Raw genomic sequence first — 22,437 nt, 5'->3', positions numbered from 1 at the left:
CCAGACAACCTTAGACGACGCCCCACAGAGTGACAGGCGGCTGAGCCAATGAGCGAGCAGTATACGACCTAACTGACGCACCCCCCCCTAAACGCAGCATCCAATCAGCTTAGACTCTAGGCTGTTTGTTAATGATTTCCACGACGTAGGTAGGTTGTCGCTGTCAGTCGCTGATCTTTGACAGCACTTATTTACAAGAGATGCTTTTAAAGAATCACATAAATAAGTAATTCATTGACAGTTAAATTATGATTACATTGTAAGAATAATTGATCATACTGCAGCAAATAAACTGCAGTTGAATGTGCATTAGTCAGTGAGTGCCTTTGTTTCTCATATATTATATATTATACATATTCACATTTTGATTATGAACATAACTATTTTGGACGACTTTTTTTGCACAAACAATGAATCAAAGTCACGAATGATATAATTAATATAGATTGCCTTTATTAAACATACACATATTTAAATCTTTTCAATTTACTTGTTTTATTTCCCAAACTTCTTCATGTAGAGATGAATTCTCAGATTTTACTCACTACATTAGGACACATTGATCTGTAAAGTTTAAGGCAAAAGCAGGACTCTAAATGGTTGCATAAACAATGCATGACCACTTGACCATGACCTCTGGAACAATGGATTTTCCAAAATGAATTATCAAGATGGCATATGACCATGTGTTTGCTTGCTTTCTCACATTAATAGCTGCTGGAAAGCTGCTGGTTTTTAATCAGTTCAATAATGCATGGGCTTTTGTGGATAACAATCAGCAAATCTGCTCCCTCCAAATGTTAGAATAACAAAACACTACTGGCACAGTCACAAAATAAACTCTGGTCCAATTCATCATTGCTGCTTCTGAAGACTGCATCCTGATCTCTATTGCATTATGGAAGAAATTAGAACAATATTTCCTTGTGGCAAAGATTTGCAAAAATGTAAGTGTATACAATTCTTTAAAAAATAGTAATACATTCATTATTTTGATACCCGACTCTGTAATTTAGGGAATCGTAATCCATGTAGTGTGATTTCTGAGAAACAGACTAAATCTGATGAATATGAATATGAAGGCAACTGCTCGAATAGTCAAGTCTGCAATGCCCCCTAATGTTAGCTGGTAAGATTACACCCATCCAGGAAACTATACTGTCTTTACACAGACAATTTAGTTTAAGTGTTAAAGTGAGTGTCTGCTAGATTTATTTAAAGTTTAATAAAACATTTGAAACAAAGATAGAATTGAAGGTATTATGATACAAAAGGCTGCAATGGCCGGCAAAGCAGAGATATTTGGCACATTTATATGACGTTCTGTGTGTGCATAATTGTGTATAACCTCTGTGAATATCTTAATCCTATATTGTAATTGGTGGATTCAACTTGAGAATCTAACATGTGCATAAACTACACATTAGCCCCTGATATCTGTGCAGCCTCAGTGAGGACTTCCCTGGCCCGTTGTCTGTATCCCAGCGACAACTCCTTCGCCCTCTTCACTTCCTTCAGGTTCTCCTCCAGGTTCTCCTCCAGTCTTCCTTGCTCCTGGTGAGTTACTGCAGCCCCTCTCACTTGCTCAGCCATGTGATCCTTGCTACGGAGCAGCCATCCAATCAACTCTTGAAGTGTGGTACCCTTTGAGATGGTGGCTTTGGCGCCCTCAGAAGTGCCCTTCATTTCATCCTGTGCCAATTGCAGTTGTGGAGGCAGTGGTTCCTCCTCCCCTTCACGCACAGGAACCACATTGAGGGTGAAGTCATAGCCCTTCATCTTAAGGGTGACCCTGTACCTGGTCTCTGGAAGTGGGGAGAGATGGAGATTGAATCAGACAAAGCAAGGAAACTGAAAACTGCAGTAAGGAAACCTGCCATCGCGTTGCCTACACTGGCAAGGAGCTCTCCCTTACCATGCTCATCTCTGATCTTCCCCACACATTCGGCCAAAGCCAGAGTGTTATCGTGGTTACACCCGCAGCTCTGACGCAGGTTGCTGATATGTCGGACCATGGCCTCATAGCGCTCGTGCTGTTCGTTGAAGGTCTCGGCCATGTCAGAAAACCTCTGGTCTATCTCTGGCACACACACTCGCCTCATCACCAGCCTGCCGATCCGCCTCACTGTCTGTGCATCTGGGGGGAGGGAAGAGTATCACACACAACCCAACCCAGACACACACAAAAGAACACATGGAGTACAAATTCATACATAATTGTATACATTGGAAGTATGCAGTTCTGAGAGAAAGACACATGAACATCCATAGAGATTATGTACCACTGTGCCCTGGCCGGTTCTGCCTGGCTGATCCAGCTCCATCCGGGTCAGATGGTGTGGGGTGCAGGAGGGGCTGCCTCTGAAAAATAATAGCAGAGTTGTTTTCTTTGCACTTTTCAGAAAGAGACAGAAAACACTAACAAGGCTTGTGTTCACCTCGACACATGTAATAACAGTGTCATAAACAAAAACATGTATTTCAAGTGTGTCACATAATTCCTATATGGAGCACTTGTGTTATAGTTCAATGTTAGAGTACCTCTGCACTTTGTCTTGTGAGACAAAACAAAAACACTGTCAAAGGGACTTTACTGTGATAACCGTAGAGCATGTCATAAACACATTCACTCTTTATAACGGGTGTCGTCCTCACCATTCTTGGAAAATGGGTTCATCCAGTAATCTCACCGAAGCAACGCAGTGATCAAGTGTCTGTGCTGAACTTGAATGATCATTAACATTTACACGAAAGTCAATAATCACGTACCTCGGTGGCGGAGTTTTCACTTGAGAAGCAGCAACAGCAGAGAAAACGGAGCATTTTATTCTCGCAGCTCTCTCTCTCAATTTACTTCCAGGTCAATCATTTCTGACAATGCATCTGTCATCCGCACACATTCCAAATGACGTCAACGTCATGAGACTTCTGAAAAACTTCTCTTCCTGGTTATGTTTTCTGGATTCCTTGTGCAGGTATGAACGTGACAGACAGTTCCGCAATCCCGCAGATGAATTAGTTATTTATCGCACCTGTCGGTAGAGGGCGAACGAGACTATTTTCAACCAAAGAAAAAAACGTAGAAGAAGAAAACCACCACTCGAGCAGCTCACCAAATACATCGCGCTACACCGTTTTATCGCGATAGAAAGTTCATCTTTATGATTTCTATTTTTATTTTCAAGGAGTAGCTGCCGTAAAACTGGCTGCCTTTTAGTTCATAACATCACAATAAGCTGCAGGCTGCTAGCAAGCCAAGCCAAGCGGCTGAGCAACAACAAAGAGGCTGCAGCAGCTGCACACTGCTGAAAGTGTTTTCATTTTTACCGAACAATTTCCATTCATCGGGCTGACATGACGGGGGTGGTCTCTCCAGACAAGGCGGCTATCACCAAGAAAAAGAGCGAGAGGAAGTGTGCCATCAAAGAGGAGTTCAGACAGCTGTCTAACATCATGGGAGTCATGAACAACATGAGGAAACAGGTGTGTGTGTGTGTGTGTGAGAGAAAAGAAAAGAAAACAAGAGCGTGTGTGTCGGTAACAGGGTTTGACATGAGTAATTTGCTGTAAGTGTGTGTCCTTCCCTGTCCTGATACATGCGTGTGTTTTCTTCAGGCTACTCTCTGTGACGTCACCCTGGTGGTTCAGGGGAAACACTTTCCTGCCCACAGAGTAGTATTGGCTGCTGCAAGCCACTTCTTCAGCCTCATGTTCACCAGTAAGTGTGGACACGAAAACACGCTTGATATTTTGTGGACCACAGCAGTGAGAACATTTGCCTCTGCTGCTATAGGGGTGGTGTGATTTCTGATCGGACATTATTATTTTGGGATGTCACAGTATAAATGATGCAGTGTGCCACCCAAGCTGTTGCCTAGCATAAGAGGAATATCATGTCTTGCTGATATGTCTCTATTTTCTATGAACTCTACCTGTCTTTTTACTCACCTCCAGCCAGAATGATGGAGTCGATGTCCCACGAGGTGGAGCTCAGGAGTGCCGAGCCTGACATCATTGAGCTGTTGATTGAATTTATCTACACAGCTCGGTAAGAATCTTGGCTGAAAGTAGAGCTCCAATCGTGACATATAGGAGTGGTCGTTTTGAGGCACACAGTGCACCTGGAAAAAAAGGAAATATGACACTGTGGTGTTATTGCTTACAAAAGCTGCGAAGCTTAACAGTAGAACAGACACAATCTCTTTCAACTTACTTTCACCTGATTTCATCAGAAACACCTCTTTAATGATAGTGTGTGTGTGTGTGTCAGGATTTCGGTGAACAACAGTAACGTCCAGTCGTTGCTGGATGCAGCCAACCAGTACCAGATTGAGCCCGTGAAGAAGATGTGTGTGGAGTTCCTCAAAGGAGAAATTGATGCAACAAACTGCCTTGGTAATACAATCAAAGTTGAATCATATCTCATTTGCTTTTTACCCCAAAATCTGCGAAGCCCTTTGAGTGAGTTTAGCTGGTACTTGTGCCTGGCATGTACAATTAGGGTTGTCTTCTTGAGTCACATTTTTGGTTTGGGTCACATCATGTAACGCATTAGATTGACTCGTCCTCGTCCTGTAATCCTGCAGGTATTTCCACCCTGGCAGACTGTATGGACTGTCCCGAGCTGAAGGCGGCAGCAGAGGACTTCGTTGAGCTCCACTTCACTGAAGTCTACAAACTGGATGAGTTCCTGCAACTAAATGTTTCACAGCTCACACACCTACTGCACCAGGACAAACTCACTGTCCGTGCTGAGGCCCAGGTACACACACACACACACACACACACACACACACACACACATACATGCACATGTGCTTCATTTCTTTTATGCTGTAATTTTTAAGACTGTGCGAAATAAATACATGTCTGAGGTGTTTCTGTTGGTACTGCTGTCGGTGCCTAAGTTCAGGGACGTGGCAAAATAATAAGCCCTTACAATTTATTATGTGCAAATAATGACAAATACTTAATTTTACAACTTAAGATTCCCAAACAGATGGCTTTTCATCCCGTCAGGACAAAGCTGACTGGCTAAAACCACCACCACCTACAATCTGAATGCTCCAACATGTCTTGTTGTTGCGTTTGTGTTCAGATTTATGACGCAGCCGTGCGCTGGCTGAAGTACGATGTGTGTAACAGACAGCAGTACATGGTGGAGGTGTTGGGGTGCGTTCGCTTTCCTCTGGTCTCCAAAACCTTCCTCTCCAAGACGGTGCAGGCTGAGCCGCTCATCCAGGACAACCCACAGTGTCTCAAGATGGTCATCAGTGAGTAGGAGGAGACACGCACGCACGCACACACACACACACACACACAAATCATGTCACAAACAGACATAGTAAACACACACAGTAGTGAGTGTATTGTAATCATGTGAGGGGAAAAACATTGGTGAGGAAACGGTTGACATTTTCTGTTTTGTGTAAAATGTTACATTACTTAGTGTCCGCATTGTACTCTATATTAAAAGATTACAACTTTATTTTTAATATTGAGGGTTGAAATCAAGGTTTTGGCAGGGCTCTCGCAGATTTATAACATATGAGCCGCCACCACAAATCATGAGAGCACGTTTAAACTGGTGCAAAGGCACACTGCTACGGTCTGCTGGGTTGACATGAGCGCGCCTGTGCTTTGGCACCAGGTGGGATGCGCTACCACCTGCTGTCCCTGGAGGATCGGGAGGATCTGGGGGAGAACAGCCGACCGCGACGCAAGAAGCACGACTACCGCATCGCTCTGTTTGGAGGCTCCCAGCCTCAGTCCTGCCGCTACTTCAACCCCAAGGTACTGCGCTTGAGTCAGTCAAGTTCTGTATCGACATATACTTCTCATTTAATATTAAAGTGGGAATCTTCTGAACTCTAACGTTGGGTTTTAGTTTGGAAAAATGAGATCAGATATTGTAGAAACAAGTATGACATCGATTGGTTTGTGTAGTAAAGTCGAGTTTAAGTCTGGCTGTTCATGCAGGACTCCACCTGGACAGACATCCGCTGCCCCTTCGAGAAGCGCAGAGACGCCACAGCCGTCTTCTGGGACAACGTGGTCTACATCCTGGGTGGCTCACAGCTCTTCCCCATCAAGCGTATGGACTGCTACAACGTCCTGAAGGACAGCTGGTACTCCAAGCTGGGACCTCCCACGCCTCGCGACAGCCTCGCTGCCTGCCCTGCCCAGGGCAAGATCTACACGTCTGGGGGGTCGGAAGTGGGTGAGCACAGAGAGGTGGAAGGGGTGAACTCGGGATCTGGGGATAGTAGATGTTGATGATCCTTCACGGGCGAAGAAGACATTCCCCTTCTGAAAGCGCGTAATCGTGGTGTTGTGTGTGTCTGCAGGAAGTTCTGCGCTCGACCTTTTCGAATGCTATGACACGAGAACGGAGTCTTGGCAGGTGAAGACCAGCATGCTGATGGCTCGCTGTAGCCACGGCTCGGTGGAGGCCGACGGGCTCATATACGTCTGTGGAGGCACGGTGGGCAACAACGTGTCCGGCAGGGTCCTCGACAACTGTGAGGTCTACGACCCCAGCACGCAAAAGTGAGTCGCACAAACATATGGTTTAGAACTATAAACCCAAAGGATGATGTGGGGATTTCTGTTGGTCCCCTGGTTTGTTTACAGTGTTTATGAATGGGATACTGAAAAGGACTATGATGGGGAACACTGTTGCCTTATTGCTATGTACTTGGTGACAACAGCAGGAAACGCAAGGACAATGTGAAGACATGTCTTATTTACTTACTGTCTGTATATCATATCAATGTTGTATTGAGCTGACAATCATCAAAATGTACATTCACACAGAAGTAGTGAGTCCCCTTGCACTGCTACTGCTGTTGTCTTCTCCTCAATACCTCTTGTCTCCACCTTCCTGTCCTCAGATGGAGGGAGTTGTCTGGGATGAGAGAGGCCAGGAAGAACCATGGGCTGGTGGTGGTCAACAGCAGGATCTACGCTGTTGGAGGGCAGGGAGCTATAGGTGCAAAAAAAAAAAATGATATTACTAAAATCCTGTAATATTACGATTCAGCATAGTAGCCGTAGCAAATGTGGTGTCAGTATGATATTGTTTTTCTCTCTTTAGGTGGACTTGACTCGGTGGAATACTATGACATTGCCAGTAATGAGTGGCGTGCTGCTTTGGCGATGCCGTGGCGAGGTGTGACGGTGAAGTGTGCAGCGGTCGGTGAGGTCATCTATGTGCTGGCCGGGTTTCAAGGTGTGGGGCGACTCGGACACGTCCTGGAGTACTACACTGAAACGGACAGGTCAGTGTATGAAATAGATATTACTAAAACAAATGAATAAATAGATGTTGAATTCTGTCACTAATGGAAACACTGGGAATCTGTGAAATTTAAACAGCTTGTTTAAACCCTTAATCTAATTGCCTCACAACTAATGAAAGTTCTCAATTTGATGCCGCCTCTAAATCCGTTCTCTTCTGTGTTCAGGTGGGTGGCTTGCAGCAAGGTGCGAGCATTTCCCGTCACAAGCTGCCTGATCTGCGTGGTCGACACGTGCGGAGTCAACGAAGACGACGACATGGACCTCATAGACTCTCAGCCACACGCTGCAGCCACCGCCTCGGCATCTTCCACAACCTCCGCCGCTTCCTCTGCTTCCTCTTCCTCCTCATCCTCCTCATAGGATGATTCAGTGTATGTTGGGACAGTTACTGCGTTGGGCCTCCAGTGGCCTGACAGCTCCTCTACTAATGTGAATATTCACGTGTGCATTTAGGCAGACAACTGGTCATGCTCTTTAACTTTGTCCAGTAGCCACATTTCTTTTTTTGTCCTTTCGTTTAAGGAACTTTATAATGTTGTTTTTATCGTTTTGGAATAAAATACTGTTACGAAGTGTAGATGTACTGCATTCATGAATAGTTGAATATTGGTTGTGTTGTGTTCATATTTAATAAGACAAATGACTTCATAGAGAATGAGTAAACATTTTTTTTCTCAGCCACGTGGTTACAAGTAAAAACTAGCTGAATGTGATGAAGAAACATGTCTGAGTTTGATTTCTATTTTTTATTGTAGAAAGATGAGTAAATGAATTCATGAGTAAGACGGCATCTGCGATTAAAGAAGATTTCATAAGTTGCTCTTAAAGATGATATAAGCTGTCATACATGATGATAAAATAAGACACCTTCATTTACTGTTAAAATGTTGTGTTGACTAAACTCAGTGGTTCTCAAACTGTGGGGCGCAGGGGGAAATGCAGAATCTTTGTATTTCAAAAAAAAAAAAACTTTTTTTAAAAGTAATTAATAAATACATGGCGAAATGCCTGTACTTTCGTGTAAATGTTTACGTTACGCCGTTAACAGGTTACGCTTGCGCATGGGCGACGCCCATGATCCTTGGCGACTCATGTGTGGCTTAGTGACATTTGGCGGGAACAGAAAAGCAACCGCAAGCGATGCATCCGAGACGAACAGCAAGCAGCCAAGAACATATGATGACGCCGCCTATCTTGCTCTGGGTTTCACAGTGAACACGGTAGGAGATGAGGAGAGTCTGTGCTTTATGTCTGAAAACTAGCTGCGGATAGTATGAAACTTGTTTTGTTTTTCACAGGTTGCACTTCATTGTTATCTTGAAAAGATGTTGAGTGCAAAACAGGTTAATTGCAGCCAATTGCAAAAAGCTATTTTTGCACAGATATAACGATTTGCATTGTTCTAACAAAGTGATTGCACATTTTATTTGGTTTTGTCTGATTGAGTAATCTGGTTTACTCAAAAGTGATTGCAATTTTCTTTTTTCTATTTGAAAAAGCACAGATGGAGGAGTCACAAAATGTTTCAATAAAATTTCAACATGGACCATTTTGTTACAATTTTGTTGGGGCATGAACATTTTTCTTCCTCCAAAGTGGGGCGCGACAGAAAACGTTTGAGAACCACTGACTTAACTGAATAAAAATATCCGGTGTAAACATGCATGAAATACAGTGGCATTGCTCTAATGAGTTAAAATATGGCCAGAGTTCTCTGTGGGAAAACTGATCTGACATGTTGCTTGATATGTTGACGTCACTTGATTTAAGACAGGAATAGAAGTTTTCATAAACAGGTGAATATTATTGATGAAGCTGAAATTAGTGCAACAAAGGCAGATGCTCAGCGGTCGACATTAAGAGGTGTTCTTCACTTGTCAAACGACTATTTGTGGCATTCCCTGAGTGTGTTTGATAAAACACTGGAATGTCCTCTCTCATTTGGCCCCTCGCGAGTGCTTCATATCGAACAGTTCATTTTCCTCTGCCTCCTCATCAATCGCCAGACTCTTCCTCGCTCATCAGGAGAGCAAACCTATTGTTTATCTCCTCAGTCCCCCTTCCCCTTCCTCCTCTTCCACCACCTCCCCCTCTTCCTCTCCTTCCCCGGCCTCCGCCTCTCTTCCCCCTCCTTGCTGCCGAAGAGGAAGGATGGGTCTTAGAGCTGCAGTTCCTCACGGTGTCCAGCAGGGATGAGTAGAGCGGCCCGGACATGGAACCCCCGACGAGGAGGGACTCAGCAGCTCTGCCTCCTTTCAGATACCTGAGGAGGCCGTGCACCAAGGTACCACTGTACAACCTGAAGCACACACAGAGAGATGGAGAGGGAGGCAAATAATACAAAAATAACATTTGTTATCACTTAACCATGGTATCTGTATAAAATGTCTCTTATATAATCATCAAAAAGCAATAAGATGATGTCACCATGGGCTTGTGAGAAATTGTGATGGGCATTCTTTACTAATTTCTTATAGACTAATAATCAAATAAATTAAAAAGTTGAATCGAGAACAAAGAAAAGTCAGTTGCAGCTCTAGTTCTCAAAAGCAAACGGTGTGTTATCTCGCCCTGTGCCTTACCATGACAGGTGGGGTTCAGGCAGCGGCCGCAGCAACAGCTGATTGAGACACAGTGCACTCCAGAGGCAGGCCTGCCATTGGCTGAGACTGTGAGCCACTCCGACATCCAAGCCCCGCCTCTCCCCCGGTCTCAGACGTTGTCGACCCAGCCCCGTCCACACGTTGTGCTCTGCAGCCCAGTTCAGCTGTGGGACTAGGGACGATACACATCAGCAACGTTATCATTGAGATACATAGTGTGTGTGACCTCGTGGGGCAATACAAAAGACACAAACACAACTAACCGGTGTGTTGGTAAGGCAAGGCAAGTTTATTTGTATAGCACATTTCAACAACAAGGTAATTCAAAGTGCTTCACATGAAACCATTAAAAGCATCAAAACATAAGGTAAAAGAAAATGAGATTTAAAAACAATTAAGAACATTCATTGCATTAAAACATTAAAAACAAAAAAAAACAGTGTAAGAAATACAATACAGTAGTAAAATGCAGGAATTTGATTAATATATTAGTTGAATGTGGAACCTTTTTGCCACTTTTCATTTCTTTCAGTTTACCGTCTAAATCCCCTGGGTAGTGGGTAGCTTCAGGCTGGTTGCTCCAAGACAGCTCTCCGTAAACCATGCCCAGCACCAAGGCCTGGAGCTGGAGCTGGGGCTGTGAGGGTGTTGGTTTGGCCTCTCGCAGCCAGAAGGCTGTCACTGCTACAGCCAGCCTCAGGCGGAGAGGAACAGCAGCCAGGGCAGACTCCTTCACTCCCAAGACTTCTAACAGCACCCCGAGACGAACTTTCACAGGAGCCTGGATAAAATAATGGGACAGCATCGGGAAAGGTAAATAAATCAAATTACTACTTGCCTTTAAAAACTAAACATCATTTTTGTTGTCATACCTGGCCCAGTGTACCTAGAAGCAGGGGGTTTCTGAGCGGATGTGCCTCTACATTGTTTTTCCTCAAGTTCAGATCCATGCGGTCGTACTCCTCCACACACATGGGGGCACAATGGTCCTGGGCCAATCCTGCAGCTGCACCAGCTGCTTGTTCAATGCTAAATCCTGACTGAACACCCTGCTGTGTGGGTAAAATAATAACCTGACCCCTACCGCCACCTCCCCGCCCCCTTCCCCCTCGCCCTCTCCCACCTCTCATACCCTGGCTGATGTCTTCTTGTGCCCTCATATCCCGTGCCTGGACATCCTGGCCGCTCTGCAGTAACATCCCATATATAGCCTGGCGTATGGCGCTGGCACTACTATGGCTGCTGGCTAGCCTGCTGTTCTCCACCTGCGGGATGAGCAGGACCCTGCGCATCACCAGAGCATCTACCACAAAGGGAGCCAAAAGCCCCTGAGCTGCAGCCAGCGACAGGCACTCTGGCAGCCAAGAGGTCCGCCCTCTAGGGGCGGCCGTACCTTCAGAGAACCAGTGAGCCAGAGAGCTTTGAGTGGCGATGTGGTACTCCTGCATACCTGCCCACAGCTGTGAACTGAGCCCACCCGTCTGTCCTCTCTTGCCCCTAACGCCTCCAGCTTCCTCCCCCATCAGTATGCTCGCTTCCTTCAGTGCGTCGGCCGGATTTTTAAACGAGGACAGCCAGAGGAGGAAGCCCTCGATGCGGGAAACAGGTGCTCTACCTTTGCCACCGCCTCTCCCGAATCTAACACCTAACATCCCGAGGATTCTTTCAGCATCTTTTGGAGCGCCATAATCATTACCAGCCAGGACGGCAAATAAGGGCAGCAACTCCTTGTTCATGCTGCCAAACCAGCGACACAGCCCGTCAGTGGTGTAGCAACGAGCCGAGATGTAGCGGTGAGAGGCTTTACCGTTAAGGTTGACCCACTGGAAAGAACTGAGTGGCAGGTAACCACCTAGGAAAACAAAGCAGGTAAGCAATATGTAAGACACCAGCCGAGCCGCAAGTGAGATACCATCATTACAAAGGCCGATTTGGATCCTTGTTAAGTACCAAAAATCCTGTCGCTATTCATACCTGGCAGGTCAAATATATAGAAGTCACTGTCATTGGTCAGAACTGGGCAGTTCCACTGGCGAGCCAGACATGCAATTTCCCAGTCAGCCTCAGCTGGACACTGGACCAGTGGCACTCCTCTCTGGATGAGGACCTGAATGAAAACATTCCTCGTGAGGATGGGGAGAATAGAGCCATTGCGGCCATGGGAGAGACTGTCTGCCTCCTTTATCTTGGACTGTAGACGCTGACGCAGAGTGGGAAACTTCTTGTCACTTGGGTCAATCCCTTCAGAAAAAGAACAGAACGGACAATTAACGTGATCCATTTTTTTTTACAAATGTGAGCAAACTGATAGGGCGTTGCAATTCAAAAGCATTCTTACCTCCATCCAGTACCACATACGGCTGGATGTTACAGGCCGCCAACGCAGAGAGGAACTGGGTGAGCAAGCAAGCAAAGGCATCGTAGTCCCCTCCGTGCTGCTGGTCCAAACTGTGGTGAAAGTAGAGGCGGTAATACAGACTGCAGCCATCAATGACCAGGGGACTGTCCCTGAACTTCACATCTTGGAGTAAGTTGCTGTTCCCCTCTACAAAGGTGGTCAGACCGTGGACACCCATAGGATCTCAGGACCTGAGAAAACATGAAGCGTTAAGGTTACTCACTGCCGGCGCTTCAGTGCTGCGATGAGTAAGGTTGTCCTTTGGGTCTTTGGAGTCTGCAGTTTTGCTGATACCCAATTATAGAATGGGACGGGAAACAATCATAATTCGCTGACAGCCATCTTTGTATTTCCTGACAGACATTGTGAATGTCTGGAAAGTTATGACGAACCACACATTTCTGAAACAAACGTTGTTTCAGAAATGTTCACATGTTATTTTAATTATGTTTTTTAAACAATTATTCAATAGGTAGCTTGGAATTAGAGTATTAGAATATAAACAAGCAGCTGCTAACCGATGTCGCTTCACTTCTGTTTACATGTCTTGCGGAGTTATTTCCTTGTTTTGTTGTGCTTTTCAAAATAAAAGTCGTGGTTTGTAACAAACAAGTGTATTCTACATGCAGACGCTTCGTGGTGATTAAAAAATATACTACTGATTTAAAACCGCGCACAATTAAATAAAAAAACACTTGAAAATGAAAAACAGTTCGAAATTTAAAAAGAGAAAACCTTTATTCCGAACTGCGACAATCGCGCTGCGTCTCGCGAGAGAACGCGAGAATGCAAAAGCTAGCGAGCGCGCTAGCCAGTTTTGTTCTCCTGTTTGAGATTAATCTCGTTTAATTATGGCCACAATGTCCGGAGGAACACACCTCGGCACTCCCGGGACAAGCCAAGCCAGCTCCGGAACATCCGCACATCGGAAAAAAGACAGCAATCCGTCCGCTCGGTTCTGGGAGAGTCCGGATACTTTAGCCCAGCTGGAGGTGGTGCGACAGTGGATCGGGAAGCACTACAAAAAGGTGGTTATCTGGTTAGGAAGCTAGCTAGCTAACAAGCTAGCCGCCCCCTGCTAGCAATTGCGTCCAGTGGCTCAGACTGTAAACAAACGTCTCGTGCTGGATAATGTTACGTTTACACTGACCAGCAAGATGTATTGAGTGCTGCATTTAAAAATAATAACACACACGAAAGATGAAGTGCAAAGCAGCCAGATCCTAGAGGTTCACCAGTGACGTTACAAACACAACAGTTAAACTGTCTAGACCAGGGGTCTCAAACTCATTTTCACTCCGGGCCACATCAGCATCATGGTCGCCCGCAAAGGGCCGGTTGTAAATGTAACTACTCGTAACATATTGATAACTCTGCAGTCACAGTTTAAAGTAGTCTTCAATGTGCTCACAATACATTTCCATGTTAAATGTACAGTAAGCCAAAGAGCTGCTTCTATGACTGTATCTCATAATTTTGACTGTCAATCTCATAATTTTGACTTTCTATCTCAGAATTATGACTTTCTATCATAGTTATGACTTTCTATCGAATAACTTCGACTTTCTATCTCATAATTTCGACAATAGGGATATTTTTGTTATTATTAGTCTAACTGTTAAAAAAAATTAATACAAAATTTAAACTTTTTTTTTGCTGGCGGATGCGCGGGCCACATAAAATGACGTGGCGGGCCGAATTCGGCCCGCGGGCCGGGAGTTTGAGACCCCTGGTCTAGACTCTCGTCAAATGCAGTGGGTTGTATGTAGCCTTATAGCAATTAACATTCTCCTCATGTCTGTGTGTCCGTTAGTATGTGCTGGTGGACGCTCCATCATGTCAGGCTCTGGCTGGAATGACTCTGCAGCTTCTCCAGTTCCAAGAGGATGCTTTTGGCAGACAAGCCACCAGTCCTGCTCTCACCAAACTGCCCGTGAGTCCATCTCTCACTGTCGGAGTATTCACAATTTACAATATCCAGTCTCCAAAGTCTCCATCTTTTCAGGATTTTTGTTGATTTAGGCTTGTTTTTACAGGGGTTGAGATCCCTACCGTGTATGATTGTATACTGATTTAAATACAGTCCTGCAATCATTCTGCATCCATGCAATCATATATGTATATTTTCTATATTTCTGAGTTGCTTCCATTATTTATTGGTTTATTTGATAAGGGACAGTGCACATTAATAAAAAGATTTCTGTAAATGTGCCAGAGTTAGCCAAAAGGCTATTTTTCATCTGTAGTTCCTGGAGCTAGGCACAAAATAATTTAATGACACGTTGTACTGTGTATGTGACAAATAAACGAGATTTGATTGATTTTAGTCTGGACATAATTAGAATAACGAGAGATAAAACCTCTGTAAATCTAAAAGCGTCTTTCAATGGTGTCCCCGCTTAGAGAGGGGAAAGAGTAAGATGACAGAAAATCTGACACGATGGATAATAAACAAAACTCTTTATTTTACAATTGTTCTGCAGGCACAGTGCTTCCTGGACCTGCGGCCAGGGGGTGGACTCTGCCACATCCTTGGCACTGCCTACAAGTTTAAGGCTGAGCAAGGCTGGTGAGTTGCTTGCCCCTGATGCTTCTGCTTTTTCACAGTAGTGTCCTTCATGTTAAATCCCTTCCCTTCCTTCCTTCTACAGGCGGAGGTTTGACTTGCAGAATCCATCAAGAACTGAAAGAAATGTTGAGATGTTTGGTGCTATTGAAAGAGCCCTGATCCAGGTGACATAGACAGACACACACACGCACACACACACATAAACACATCAGCCTACCAGGGACAGCCCCCTGATGAACTACTTGTTATTTGTGCATCTACAGAACAAGTCTATGTCACTGCCTGTGGTATATGTGGACCCTATACTGGATCAGGAGCTGGCTAGCAGACTTACGGATATTATCACCAAACACCAGGTAAAGTGCTGCAGAAGAGAATCAAAGATGAGCAGACTGTGTGTTGGACGGAGTGATGAAGGAGAACATGTTCATATCTTGACGTATACTGAGAGGAGAAGCGAGAATATGTAACTCAGTTTATCTCTAACAATATAGTTCAATATCAGTGCTAACGGTTTGTCCCTCCACAGGGAACTCTCACTGAGGACCGAACGCTCGCCAGTCACCACATCTACTCCTCACCTGCGTCTCCAGAGGAAGGTCAGTTACAGTTTGTGCGTGTAGGTGTGTTATCTTTTGAAATGCTTGGTACGTATTTAACTGAATACATTTTTCTCATCCACGTCTGTGTTCAGATGAGTGGATGCGTCCTGTCATGCGGAAAGACAAACATGTCTTGGTACACTGGGGCATGCACCCTGACAGGTGATGCGCACACACACACACACACACACACACACGTATATACACACACACACTACTTACCTATTCTGTCAATTGTCACTTTTCCACAGTTATGACAGTTGGCTGTCCTCAAGTGATGTTGAAGGAGAGGTTGAAGAGCCACCACATTCAGAGAAGCCGTGGCGGGTTCGTACAACAGCACACATACAGAAACATGATGCTTTACCGCTCTGTATACTGAGTTACACACTATGGATCCCTGCTGCATTTACTATATACAGCTGGACATCAATATTTTAGCTCAGAATCAGATTACATTGAGGTTAATACATTGTGTGTGTTCATTTTGGACACTTGATGACATACACTAGCATACACCACATTAATCCTCATTGTGTGTGTGTGTGTGCCCCAGGTCCATGCTAGCTGGGTTCTGGACACAGATGTTTTCAACGAGTGGATGAACGAAGAAGACTATTGTGTGGACGAGAGGAATGTACCAATCATTTTCCGCCGGCGCATTCACCTCAGAGACGACCAGGTTTGTACGAAGCTGTAGGGCGTCTAGAGGGCGTCAGAAAGTGTTGTCAATTATTTTCCAAATTGAGGCAAAAAGGACACTTTAATTTTCAGATAATGACCCTTAAACTTTGGCTTACTTCGTTGTTTTTTTTCACTCTCTATGTCTGCCCTCTGTTGCAGGACTCCAAATTCACCCCCTCCAAAAAGAGAAGACGCTCCCCCTCTCCTCCCTCCTCTGAAGGCAGAAAGAAAGGAAAGAAGGGGTAAGAAACAAGTGTTTCCAACACACTGGAGGGTATCTGTTTGGTTTGACGTTTCAGGGTGAGGTCTCAGCACTGAATTTTGTGTGTTTGCGCAGGAGAAGGCGTGGACCAAAGGAGGAAGAGACAGAAGAGGACTTGACCAAAGACATGGAGGACCCTACCCCTGTTCCTAACATGGAGGAGGTTGTACTACCCAAGAATGGTAAAAGACTGTGACCAGGAAACTAGTCAAATATAAGTGTTCAGAAAAGTAGCCCTTTGTCTCTAAACTATTTCTCATGTTGTTGCAGTCAACCTGAAGAAGGACAGTGAGAATACTCCTGTCAAAGGAGGGACTATGGCTGACCTGGGTAGGTTAAGTGTTTGAGGAGAAATGTAGCGTGCGTAAATGTTTCCTCCAGTTTATAGCGTCAAAGATAACGAAATACGGTTGGACTTTTGTTTGTGGGAATGCACATTGAGTTTTCACTCTCTTTCACTTTTCCAGATGAACTGGAGGATGATTTCCCAGGAAGGGTAAATATGATGCAATCTATCTCAATCAAATGTTTTTAAGTGCAGGAGGGCAGTGATGTAAAAGTTATTAAATGTACTGTGTGTGTTTAGGATGATGAGGAGGGGAGAGGGGAGATACCGCGCCTGTCAGAGGGAGATGACAACATCACAGAACAAACCCATCATATCATAATACCAAGTTACACATCTTGGTTCAATTACAACAGGTAACTGAACACACTCACAGACGCGCACACATGTAGTGACATTGACTGTTACTCCAAACGTAGCTTTCTTCAGTACATGCCAACTTTATAACCTAACTCCTAAAAACCTCTGTCCATGTATTGCAGCATTCACGCGATAGAGAAGCGTGGATTGCCGGAATTCTTCAATGGAATGAATAAGTCCAAATCGCCAGAAATGTGAGTGCTGCAGATATTCAGACTTTACGATTCAAGTCTTATCAGGTGAGTGAGATGGTTCTCCCAAAAAAACAACGTGGTGTTTCTTGTGCACCGCAGCTACCTGGCTTACCGTAACTTCATGATCGACACATACCGCCTCAACCCCCAGGAATACCTCAGTTCAACGTCCTGCAGACGCAACCTCACTGGAGACGTCTGTGCCGTCATGAGGTAACACTCAGTGTGTGTGTGTGTGTGGGTGTTTGCTACCGTGCATTGTCTGAAGTTAAGTGTGGTGTGTGGGTGTGCTGAAATATGTGTTACCGAATTAAATCTGTTCATGTTGGTAAGGAAAATGTGGTACGTGGTGTACTTAATGCGTCTCAAAAGCAGCTTTTATTTTGAATTGCAGCTTGTCGGTGTATTTACATGTTGTCATCAGCTGCAACACAGTGAAATGTAGAAAGAAAGAAGAACAATATTCTTTATGTCCAGGGTTCATTCATTTTTGGAGCAGTGGGGTTTGATTAACTACCAGGTGGATGCAGAAAGCCGGCCCCTCCCCATGGGACCCCCACCCACCCCTCATTTCAACGTACTGGCCGACACACCGTCCGGGCTGGCCCCCCTACAACACAAACCACTGCAGGTAAAACACACACACACACACATGACAACAGCTCGACACCGATGCGTCTGCAGCACACATTTGAATCGTCTGATAAACTCTGCCGCCCACTCTCACTCTCGCAGGTGTCTGCCTCGCAGCACATGTTGTATTTCCTGGAAAAGAGCAAAGAGAAGCCGCCAGACTGCCAGAACTTTGGTCTGCGCTCCGACATCTACACCAAGAAACACCCGAAGGTCTCACACCTTTGTTTTCCCCCAATCTTGTTTCAGACACTTATTCTCATATTACATTTGGTTGTTGACATATTTATTTCACTTAAAACTATTTATGTAATTAAGTGTCTGAAAAGCTATTAGAATTATTTAAAAATTGTTTTCATGACGTCTGCCTCAGACTAAAGGTACAAGTGCAGGAAGGGAATGGACAGAGCAAGAGACGCTTTTGCTACTAGAGGTAAGACAATCGTTTAAGTTTTTGGCTTTCTAAAATAGATTTAGATTACACATGACTCATTTCCTTCCTAAAAATGGTAATTGTCTATTTTTGAGTCATGAGAATCATTTACCTGAAGGTTTGCATCTTGTTCTCACACTTGTCTTTCCTCTTTGTCTCTCTTTTAGGCCTTAGAGGTCTACAGAGATGACTGGAACAAAGTATCCGAGCATGTGGGCTCCAGAACACAGGACGAGTGTATCCTCCACTTCCTCCGGCTGCCGATAGAAGACCCTTATCTGGAAGACTCGTCGGCCTCCCTCGGCCCACTGGCGTACCAGCCTGTGCCTTTCAGCCAATCGGAAAACCCCGTCATGAGCACTGTGGCCTTCCTGGCATCCGTGGTGGACCCACGAGTGGCTTCGTCCGCAGCTAAGGCTGCACTGGGTGAGAGGACAGAGGGAGGAGTGTTGATTTGAGTGTTAGGCTACATTATGACTGTGAGATGGTACACTGGAGTGATTTCACTTTTTTTTGTCATCAGAGGAGTTTTCCAAAGTGCAGGAAGAGTTAGTGGATAAGGTCTCTGAAACCTCCAACCAGCCTGAGAAAACAGGTAAACATTGTGGATATATACATATATAATCACACAAATACATATATTTCTTTATGCTGTCTACAATTCATTATTATTCTGCCTTTCAGAGTCGATGGATGCAGAGCTAATTGAAACAAACTCCACCTCCCATCAGGTGAAACAGCAACAAGCGCTCAAAGAGAGTTTTACTGTTTCTGCTGGTGATTTGTGTGGCTTACCTTGAGTGTGTGTGTGTGTGTGTGTGTGTGTGTGTGTACACATCTGGATCTGTTTCAGGTCCCTTTAATGGCCGATGGGCTCACGGTGGAACCTATTCAGGCCAAAGTAGAGGGAGTCCTAGTTAAAACTGAAAACGCCGAAAACATACTTGCAGAGGAGAGAGACGGTATGCAAATATGTACAGTGCATGTATATGTATTTATGTAAATGTGCATGTCTGTCTATATTAAAGAAATTCTCTCTCTGGTCCAGGAAGGGGAGATGACGATGAGAGCCTCGGGCGGGTAGAAGTGGATGAGGCAAGAGTGATGGAGCAGGATCTGGTGGAGGCCAGAGTCGCCACGGCAGCAGCAGCTGCTCTGGCCTCAGCTGCCACAAAGGCCAAGGTACAGCCCACCCTTCAGAATAGACCAATCACAGGGGAGTACAGTGAAGAAATGGTTGTCATTGGTTGGCCGTCAATGGTTTCAAATCAGATCACTTTGCACATACAGTTCAGTATATGTAGGATATACAGTAAATCTGACAGATTAGAGACTGGGATTATCTCAAAAAGGTCATATTTATGCAGGTTTCAAATGTAAATAAATGGCAAACAAATAAAAGTTTGAGTCCAAATTTGTAGTTCGTTGTAACCCAGTGAGGTGTCTTGGCCAGTCTTTCTACACAAAGCTATATTCGAGTTAAATCAGTAATCGTCTCACCCCTTGTTGCTAATGATTCATTTGGTAGTTTTACTTCATTCAGTCCCTTAATTCATTTTCTCCATCCCTCCTTGCCACGCTCTGCCACACCCAATTAATTCTACCCCTCCTCTCCCCTCTTATCTATTCTCTTGTTCCCCAGTGTTTTCCCGTTTTTATCTTTACCAACACTACCTTTTTCAGTTCCTACCTTTCAACGGTCACGTGCACTCGCCACCTAATTCCTGACTCATTCGCGGTGTCATTTTGCTTCTAACTTTCTCCGTCTTTGCCTCGTGTGTTTGCAGCACTTGGCAGCAGTAGAAGAGAGGAAGGTAAAGTCCCTGGTGGCTCTGCTGGTGGAGACCCAGATGAAGAAGCTGGAGATCAAACTGAGGCACTTCGAGGAGCTGGAGACCATCATGGACCGCGAGAAAGAGGCTGTGAGTGAACATAAATACCTGCTGTAGCCCAGACCAACTTTAAACTCCAAAAACGTTAAATGTCTAAAAGCTCAAATGGCAAATTTCTCATATCCGTTTGTATCCAGAAGCAACAAAGCAGCCCGTATCATCAATACTCTGTATGTTTTGTGCATCATGCAGCTGGAGCAGCAGCGGCAGCAGCTCCTGACCGAGAGACAGACGTTCCACACTGAGCAGCTGAAGCAGGCAGAGATGAAGGTTCGCCAGCAGAGGGAGCAGCAGGGGCAGCCGGGATTCACGATGCAGCATTCAGGTCTGACCACACACATGCACACACGGACCAAACGTCAAACACCCTCTGAGGAAAAAAAGGCTTACCCTCTTAGGACACAATAAAAACATATCCGGTGTGTTATTTTCTTATCTGTTGAAGTATTGTTTGTTCCAACGCTTAACATCTGGGGTTCTGTCATTACACTTCAGCCTTGCCTCCTCCTTCAGGCCAGCCCATGCCCAACCGGATGATGCCTGGTGGGGGAAACGCCCAGGCGATGGCCCCTCGACACCCTGGGGCTCCCAATGGCATGTGTGAGTGTTCCTTACTGTTGCAAAAGCTTCAAAGAGTTGTAGACTCTATAGGTGTGATGACGTTATCTTCTTCTGTCACTGTCTCAGACCCGTCCTCGCAGCCTGATGGGATAGCACCAGCTCAGCCGGGTCCTCCAGCGGCCAGTCACAGCTGAACTGACCAGAAAACAAGATGCACACACACACACACACATACCAGTCCTTCTTCAACGGAAAACACACGTATAACAATGTAACACTGGCAAATATGATCAGGAACAACTGTTGAGAATTTGAACTTTCTAAAGCTTCAGTACTAGTCATATGTTTATCGACACACAAGCACATAGACGCAGTTAATGTGTATTTGGTTAACGGCTCAGTCTGTCTTATATCTGTGAAATATTTGTGCTCTGACGTCCGAGTTGATAAATCTGAAGATTGAACTCGGCTCATTAAAGTTGTTTTACATGAAACTGAGTGTGTGTCTGAGTCTGTGTGTGTTTTAACTGTCTTGTGGAGACGTAAATCTGTTTAGACCAGGGGTCTCAAACTCCCGGCCCGCGAGCCGTATCCGGCCCGCCACGTCATTTTATGTGGCCCGCGAATCTGCCAGCAAAAAAAAAGTAAAAAGAATTTAGTTAGACTTGATAATAAAAATATCCCTATAGTCGAAATTATGAGATAGAAAGTCATAATGATGAGATACTTAAACACAGTCATAGAAGCAGCTCTTTGGCTGGTTACTGTACACTTGAAATGTAAATGTATTGTGAGTACATTGAAGACTTTAAACGTGGCTTTACAACACATGAAATACTTCACGTGGGATTGTGCAAACGCACCCTTGAAATGATTTTAAGCTTTGAACAAAATTATTGTAATAACTTGTGTTTGATATTTTTCTTTAATAGTTTGAACATTGATAGAGTAATGTGGGTTTCTTAACCCTAAATTAAAAGGATTTAAGTTATAACAGAAATGTGCTTAAATATATTTTTACATTTATATAACTGCATGGACAATATTTTTACACTTGAATAAACAACAATCAAATGCAGAGACTTATTTAACAATATGTTACGAGTAGTTACATTTACAACCGGCCCTTTGTTTGAGACCCCTGGTTTAGACAGTCACATTGAGGGACTTGCCTTCTTTTTGGGGACATGACACATTTAATATTAAGGAGAACACTTCATTTAAGGTTAAAATAAGGGTTAGGCTGGTAGCAGTTATTGTTAAGGTCAGGGTAAGTCTCCACAAAATGAATTTAAGTTAGTGTAATGTCCCCAAAAGTCATGGAAACATGACAAACAGGAAAGTGTTTAATTAAAGACGAGTTTAGAATTCATGAATATGTCGTAGGCTATGAAAATAACTGTTGAAAAAAGCAGGGGTAATGTAGACTTACTCTGAAGACAGCTCTTTGGTCAGTATGTATTCCAAGGAAGAGCAACCAGATTCTTGTTGTCACACTCACAACTTCATGAGATGGAATTATTACATTTGCTTCTTTCATAAAAAGATATTGTAAATGCAGGGTAACCACCGCTTCACCCAGCTTTATCTTAAAGGTG

General features: G+C 44.5%; 4 protein-coding genes across 5 annotated transcripts; 2 read left to right on the top strand and 2 right to left on the bottom strand.

Moving 5' to 3' along the window:
* Positions 1 to 506: 506 nt before the first annotated feature.
* LOC306791300 (uncharacterized protein) lies at positions 507 to 2,881 on the bottom strand. Its single transcript, XM_079287950.1, has 4 exons — positions 2,770 to 2,881; positions 2,283 to 2,361; positions 1,916 to 2,137; positions 507 to 1,805 (listed from the first exon to the last, which is right to left on the bottom strand). The coding sequence occupies exons 1-4, from the start codon at positions 2,821 to 2,823 to the stop codon at positions 1,417 to 1,419; spliced, it is 744 nt and encodes a 247-aa protein (XP_079144076.1). The 5' UTR covers positions 2,824 to 2,881; the 3' UTR covers positions 507 to 1,416.
* A 276-nt stretch (positions 2,882 to 3,157) lies between these two features.
* Positions 3,158 to 7,978, top strand: klhl7 (kelch-like family member 7). Of its 2 annotated transcripts, XM_079288356.1 has the most exons (12): positions 3,158 to 3,483; positions 3,616 to 3,718; positions 3,955 to 4,048; positions 4,271 to 4,395; positions 4,587 to 4,762; positions 5,099 to 5,273; positions 5,651 to 5,793; positions 5,980 to 6,220; positions 6,348 to 6,549; positions 6,894 to 6,991; positions 7,097 to 7,280; positions 7,467 to 7,978. In XM_079288356.1, exons 1-12 carry the CDS (start codon positions 3,355 to 3,357, stop codon positions 7,660 to 7,662), a joined length of 1,866 nt encoding a protein of 621 aa, XP_079144482.1. In that variant the 5' UTR covers positions 3,158 to 3,354; the 3' UTR covers positions 7,663 to 7,978. The 2 variants fall into 2 exon arrangements, with proteins under 2 accessions (XP_079144482.1, XP_079144483.1); XM_079288357.1 differs by lacking the exon at positions 3,616 to 3,718 and having other exon boundaries at positions 3,435 to 3,483.
* A 113-nt stretch (positions 7,979 to 8,091) lies between these two features.
* Positions 8,092 to 12,876, bottom strand: aste1b (asteroid homolog 1b). The gene is made up of 7 exons (XM_079288504.1): positions 12,822 to 12,876; positions 12,244 to 12,494; positions 11,880 to 12,146; positions 10,778 to 11,757; positions 10,443 to 10,686; positions 9,885 to 10,077; positions 8,092 to 9,601 (listed from the first exon to the last, which is right to left on the bottom strand). The coding sequence occupies exons 2-7, from the start codon at positions 12,479 to 12,481 to the stop codon at positions 9,298 to 9,300; spliced, it is 2,226 nt and encodes a 741-aa protein (XP_079144630.1). The 5' UTR covers positions 12,482 to 12,494; positions 12,822 to 12,876; the 3' UTR covers positions 8,092 to 9,297.
* Positions 12,877 to 13,103: 227 nt separating this feature from the next.
* On the top strand, positions 13,104 to 21,321 carry smarcc1b (SWI/SNF related BAF chromatin remodeling complex subunit C1b). Its single transcript, XM_079288526.1, has 28 exons — positions 13,104 to 13,331; positions 14,117 to 14,236; positions 14,787 to 14,872; positions 14,955 to 15,036; positions 15,136 to 15,228; positions 15,402 to 15,471; positions 15,567 to 15,636; positions 15,726 to 15,801; positions 16,031 to 16,156; positions 16,318 to 16,400; positions 16,496 to 16,602; positions 16,691 to 16,750; positions 16,888 to 16,916; positions 17,007 to 17,122; positions 17,249 to 17,320; positions 17,420 to 17,533; positions 17,798 to 17,951; positions 18,056 to 18,166; positions 18,327 to 18,386; positions 18,554 to 18,812; positions 18,910 to 18,981; positions 19,071 to 19,117; positions 19,240 to 19,348; positions 19,435 to 19,568; positions 20,174 to 20,308; positions 20,471 to 20,603; positions 20,774 to 20,878; positions 20,966 to 21,321. Exons 1-28 carry the CDS (start codon positions 13,155 to 13,157, stop codon positions 21,031 to 21,033), a joined length of 2,868 nt encoding a protein of 955 aa, XP_079144652.1. The 5' UTR covers positions 13,104 to 13,154; the 3' UTR covers positions 21,034 to 21,321.
* Positions 21,322 to 22,437: the final 1,116 nt, after the last annotated feature.

Source organism: Melanostigma gelatinosum, assembly GCF_949748355.1.
Source record: "Melanostigma gelatinosum genome assembly, chromosome: 17".
Lineage (NCBI taxonomy): Eukaryota > Metazoa > Chordata > Actinopteri > Perciformes > Zoarcidae > Melanostigma > Melanostigma gelatinosum.
The sequence above is the reverse complement of the archived record's forward strand: the minus strand, read 5'-3'. Positions and strand labels throughout refer to the sequence as shown.

Coding starts and splice junctions, on each gene's coding strand:
- LOC306791300 (XM_079287950.1), bottom strand. CDS start 2,823: ATGCTCCGTTTTCTCTGCTGTTGCTGCTTCTCAAGTGAAAACTCCGCC. Junction 2,138..2,282: donor GAACCGGCCAGGGCACAGTG/GTACATAATCTC, acceptor CCCTCCCCCCAG/ATGCACAGACAGTGAGGCGG. Junction 1,806..1,915: donor GAAGATCAGAGATGAGCATG/GTAAGGGAGAGC, acceptor CCCCACTTCCAG/AGACCAGGTACAGGGTCACC.
- klhl7 (XM_079288356.1), top strand. CDS start 3,355: ATGACGGGGGTGGTCTCTCCAGACAAGGCGGCTATCACCAAGAAAAAG. Junction 5,274..5,650: donor GTGTCTCAAGATGGTCATCA/GTGAGTAGGAGG, acceptor CTTTGGCACCAG/GTGGGATGCGCTACCACCTG. Junction 6,992..7,096: donor TGGAGGGCAGGGAGCTATAG/GTGCAAAAAAAA, acceptor TTCTCTCTTTAG/GTGGACTTGACTCGGTGGAA.
- aste1b (XM_079288504.1), bottom strand. CDS start 12,481: ATGGGTGTCCACGGTCTGACCACCTTTGTAGAGGGGAACAGCAACTTA. Junction 11,758..11,879: donor CTATATATTTGACCTGCCAG/GTATGAATAGCG, acceptor TTGTTTTCCTAG/GTGGTTACCTGCCACTCAGT. Junction 10,687..10,777: donor TTCTAGGTACACTGGGCCAG/GTATGACAACAA, acceptor TATTTTATCCAG/GCTCCTGTGAAAGTTCGTCT.
- smarcc1b (XM_079288526.1), top strand. CDS start 13,155: ATGGCCACAATGTCCGGAGGAACACACCTCGGCACTCCCGGGACAAGC. Junction 18,813..18,909: donor CGCAGCTAAGGCTGCACTGG/GTGAGAGGACAG, acceptor TTTTGTCATCAG/AGGAGTTTTCCAAAGTGCAG. Junction 19,118..19,239: donor CAAACTCCACCTCCCATCAG/GTGAAACAGCAA, acceptor GATCTGTTTCAG/GTCCCTTTAATGGCCGATGG.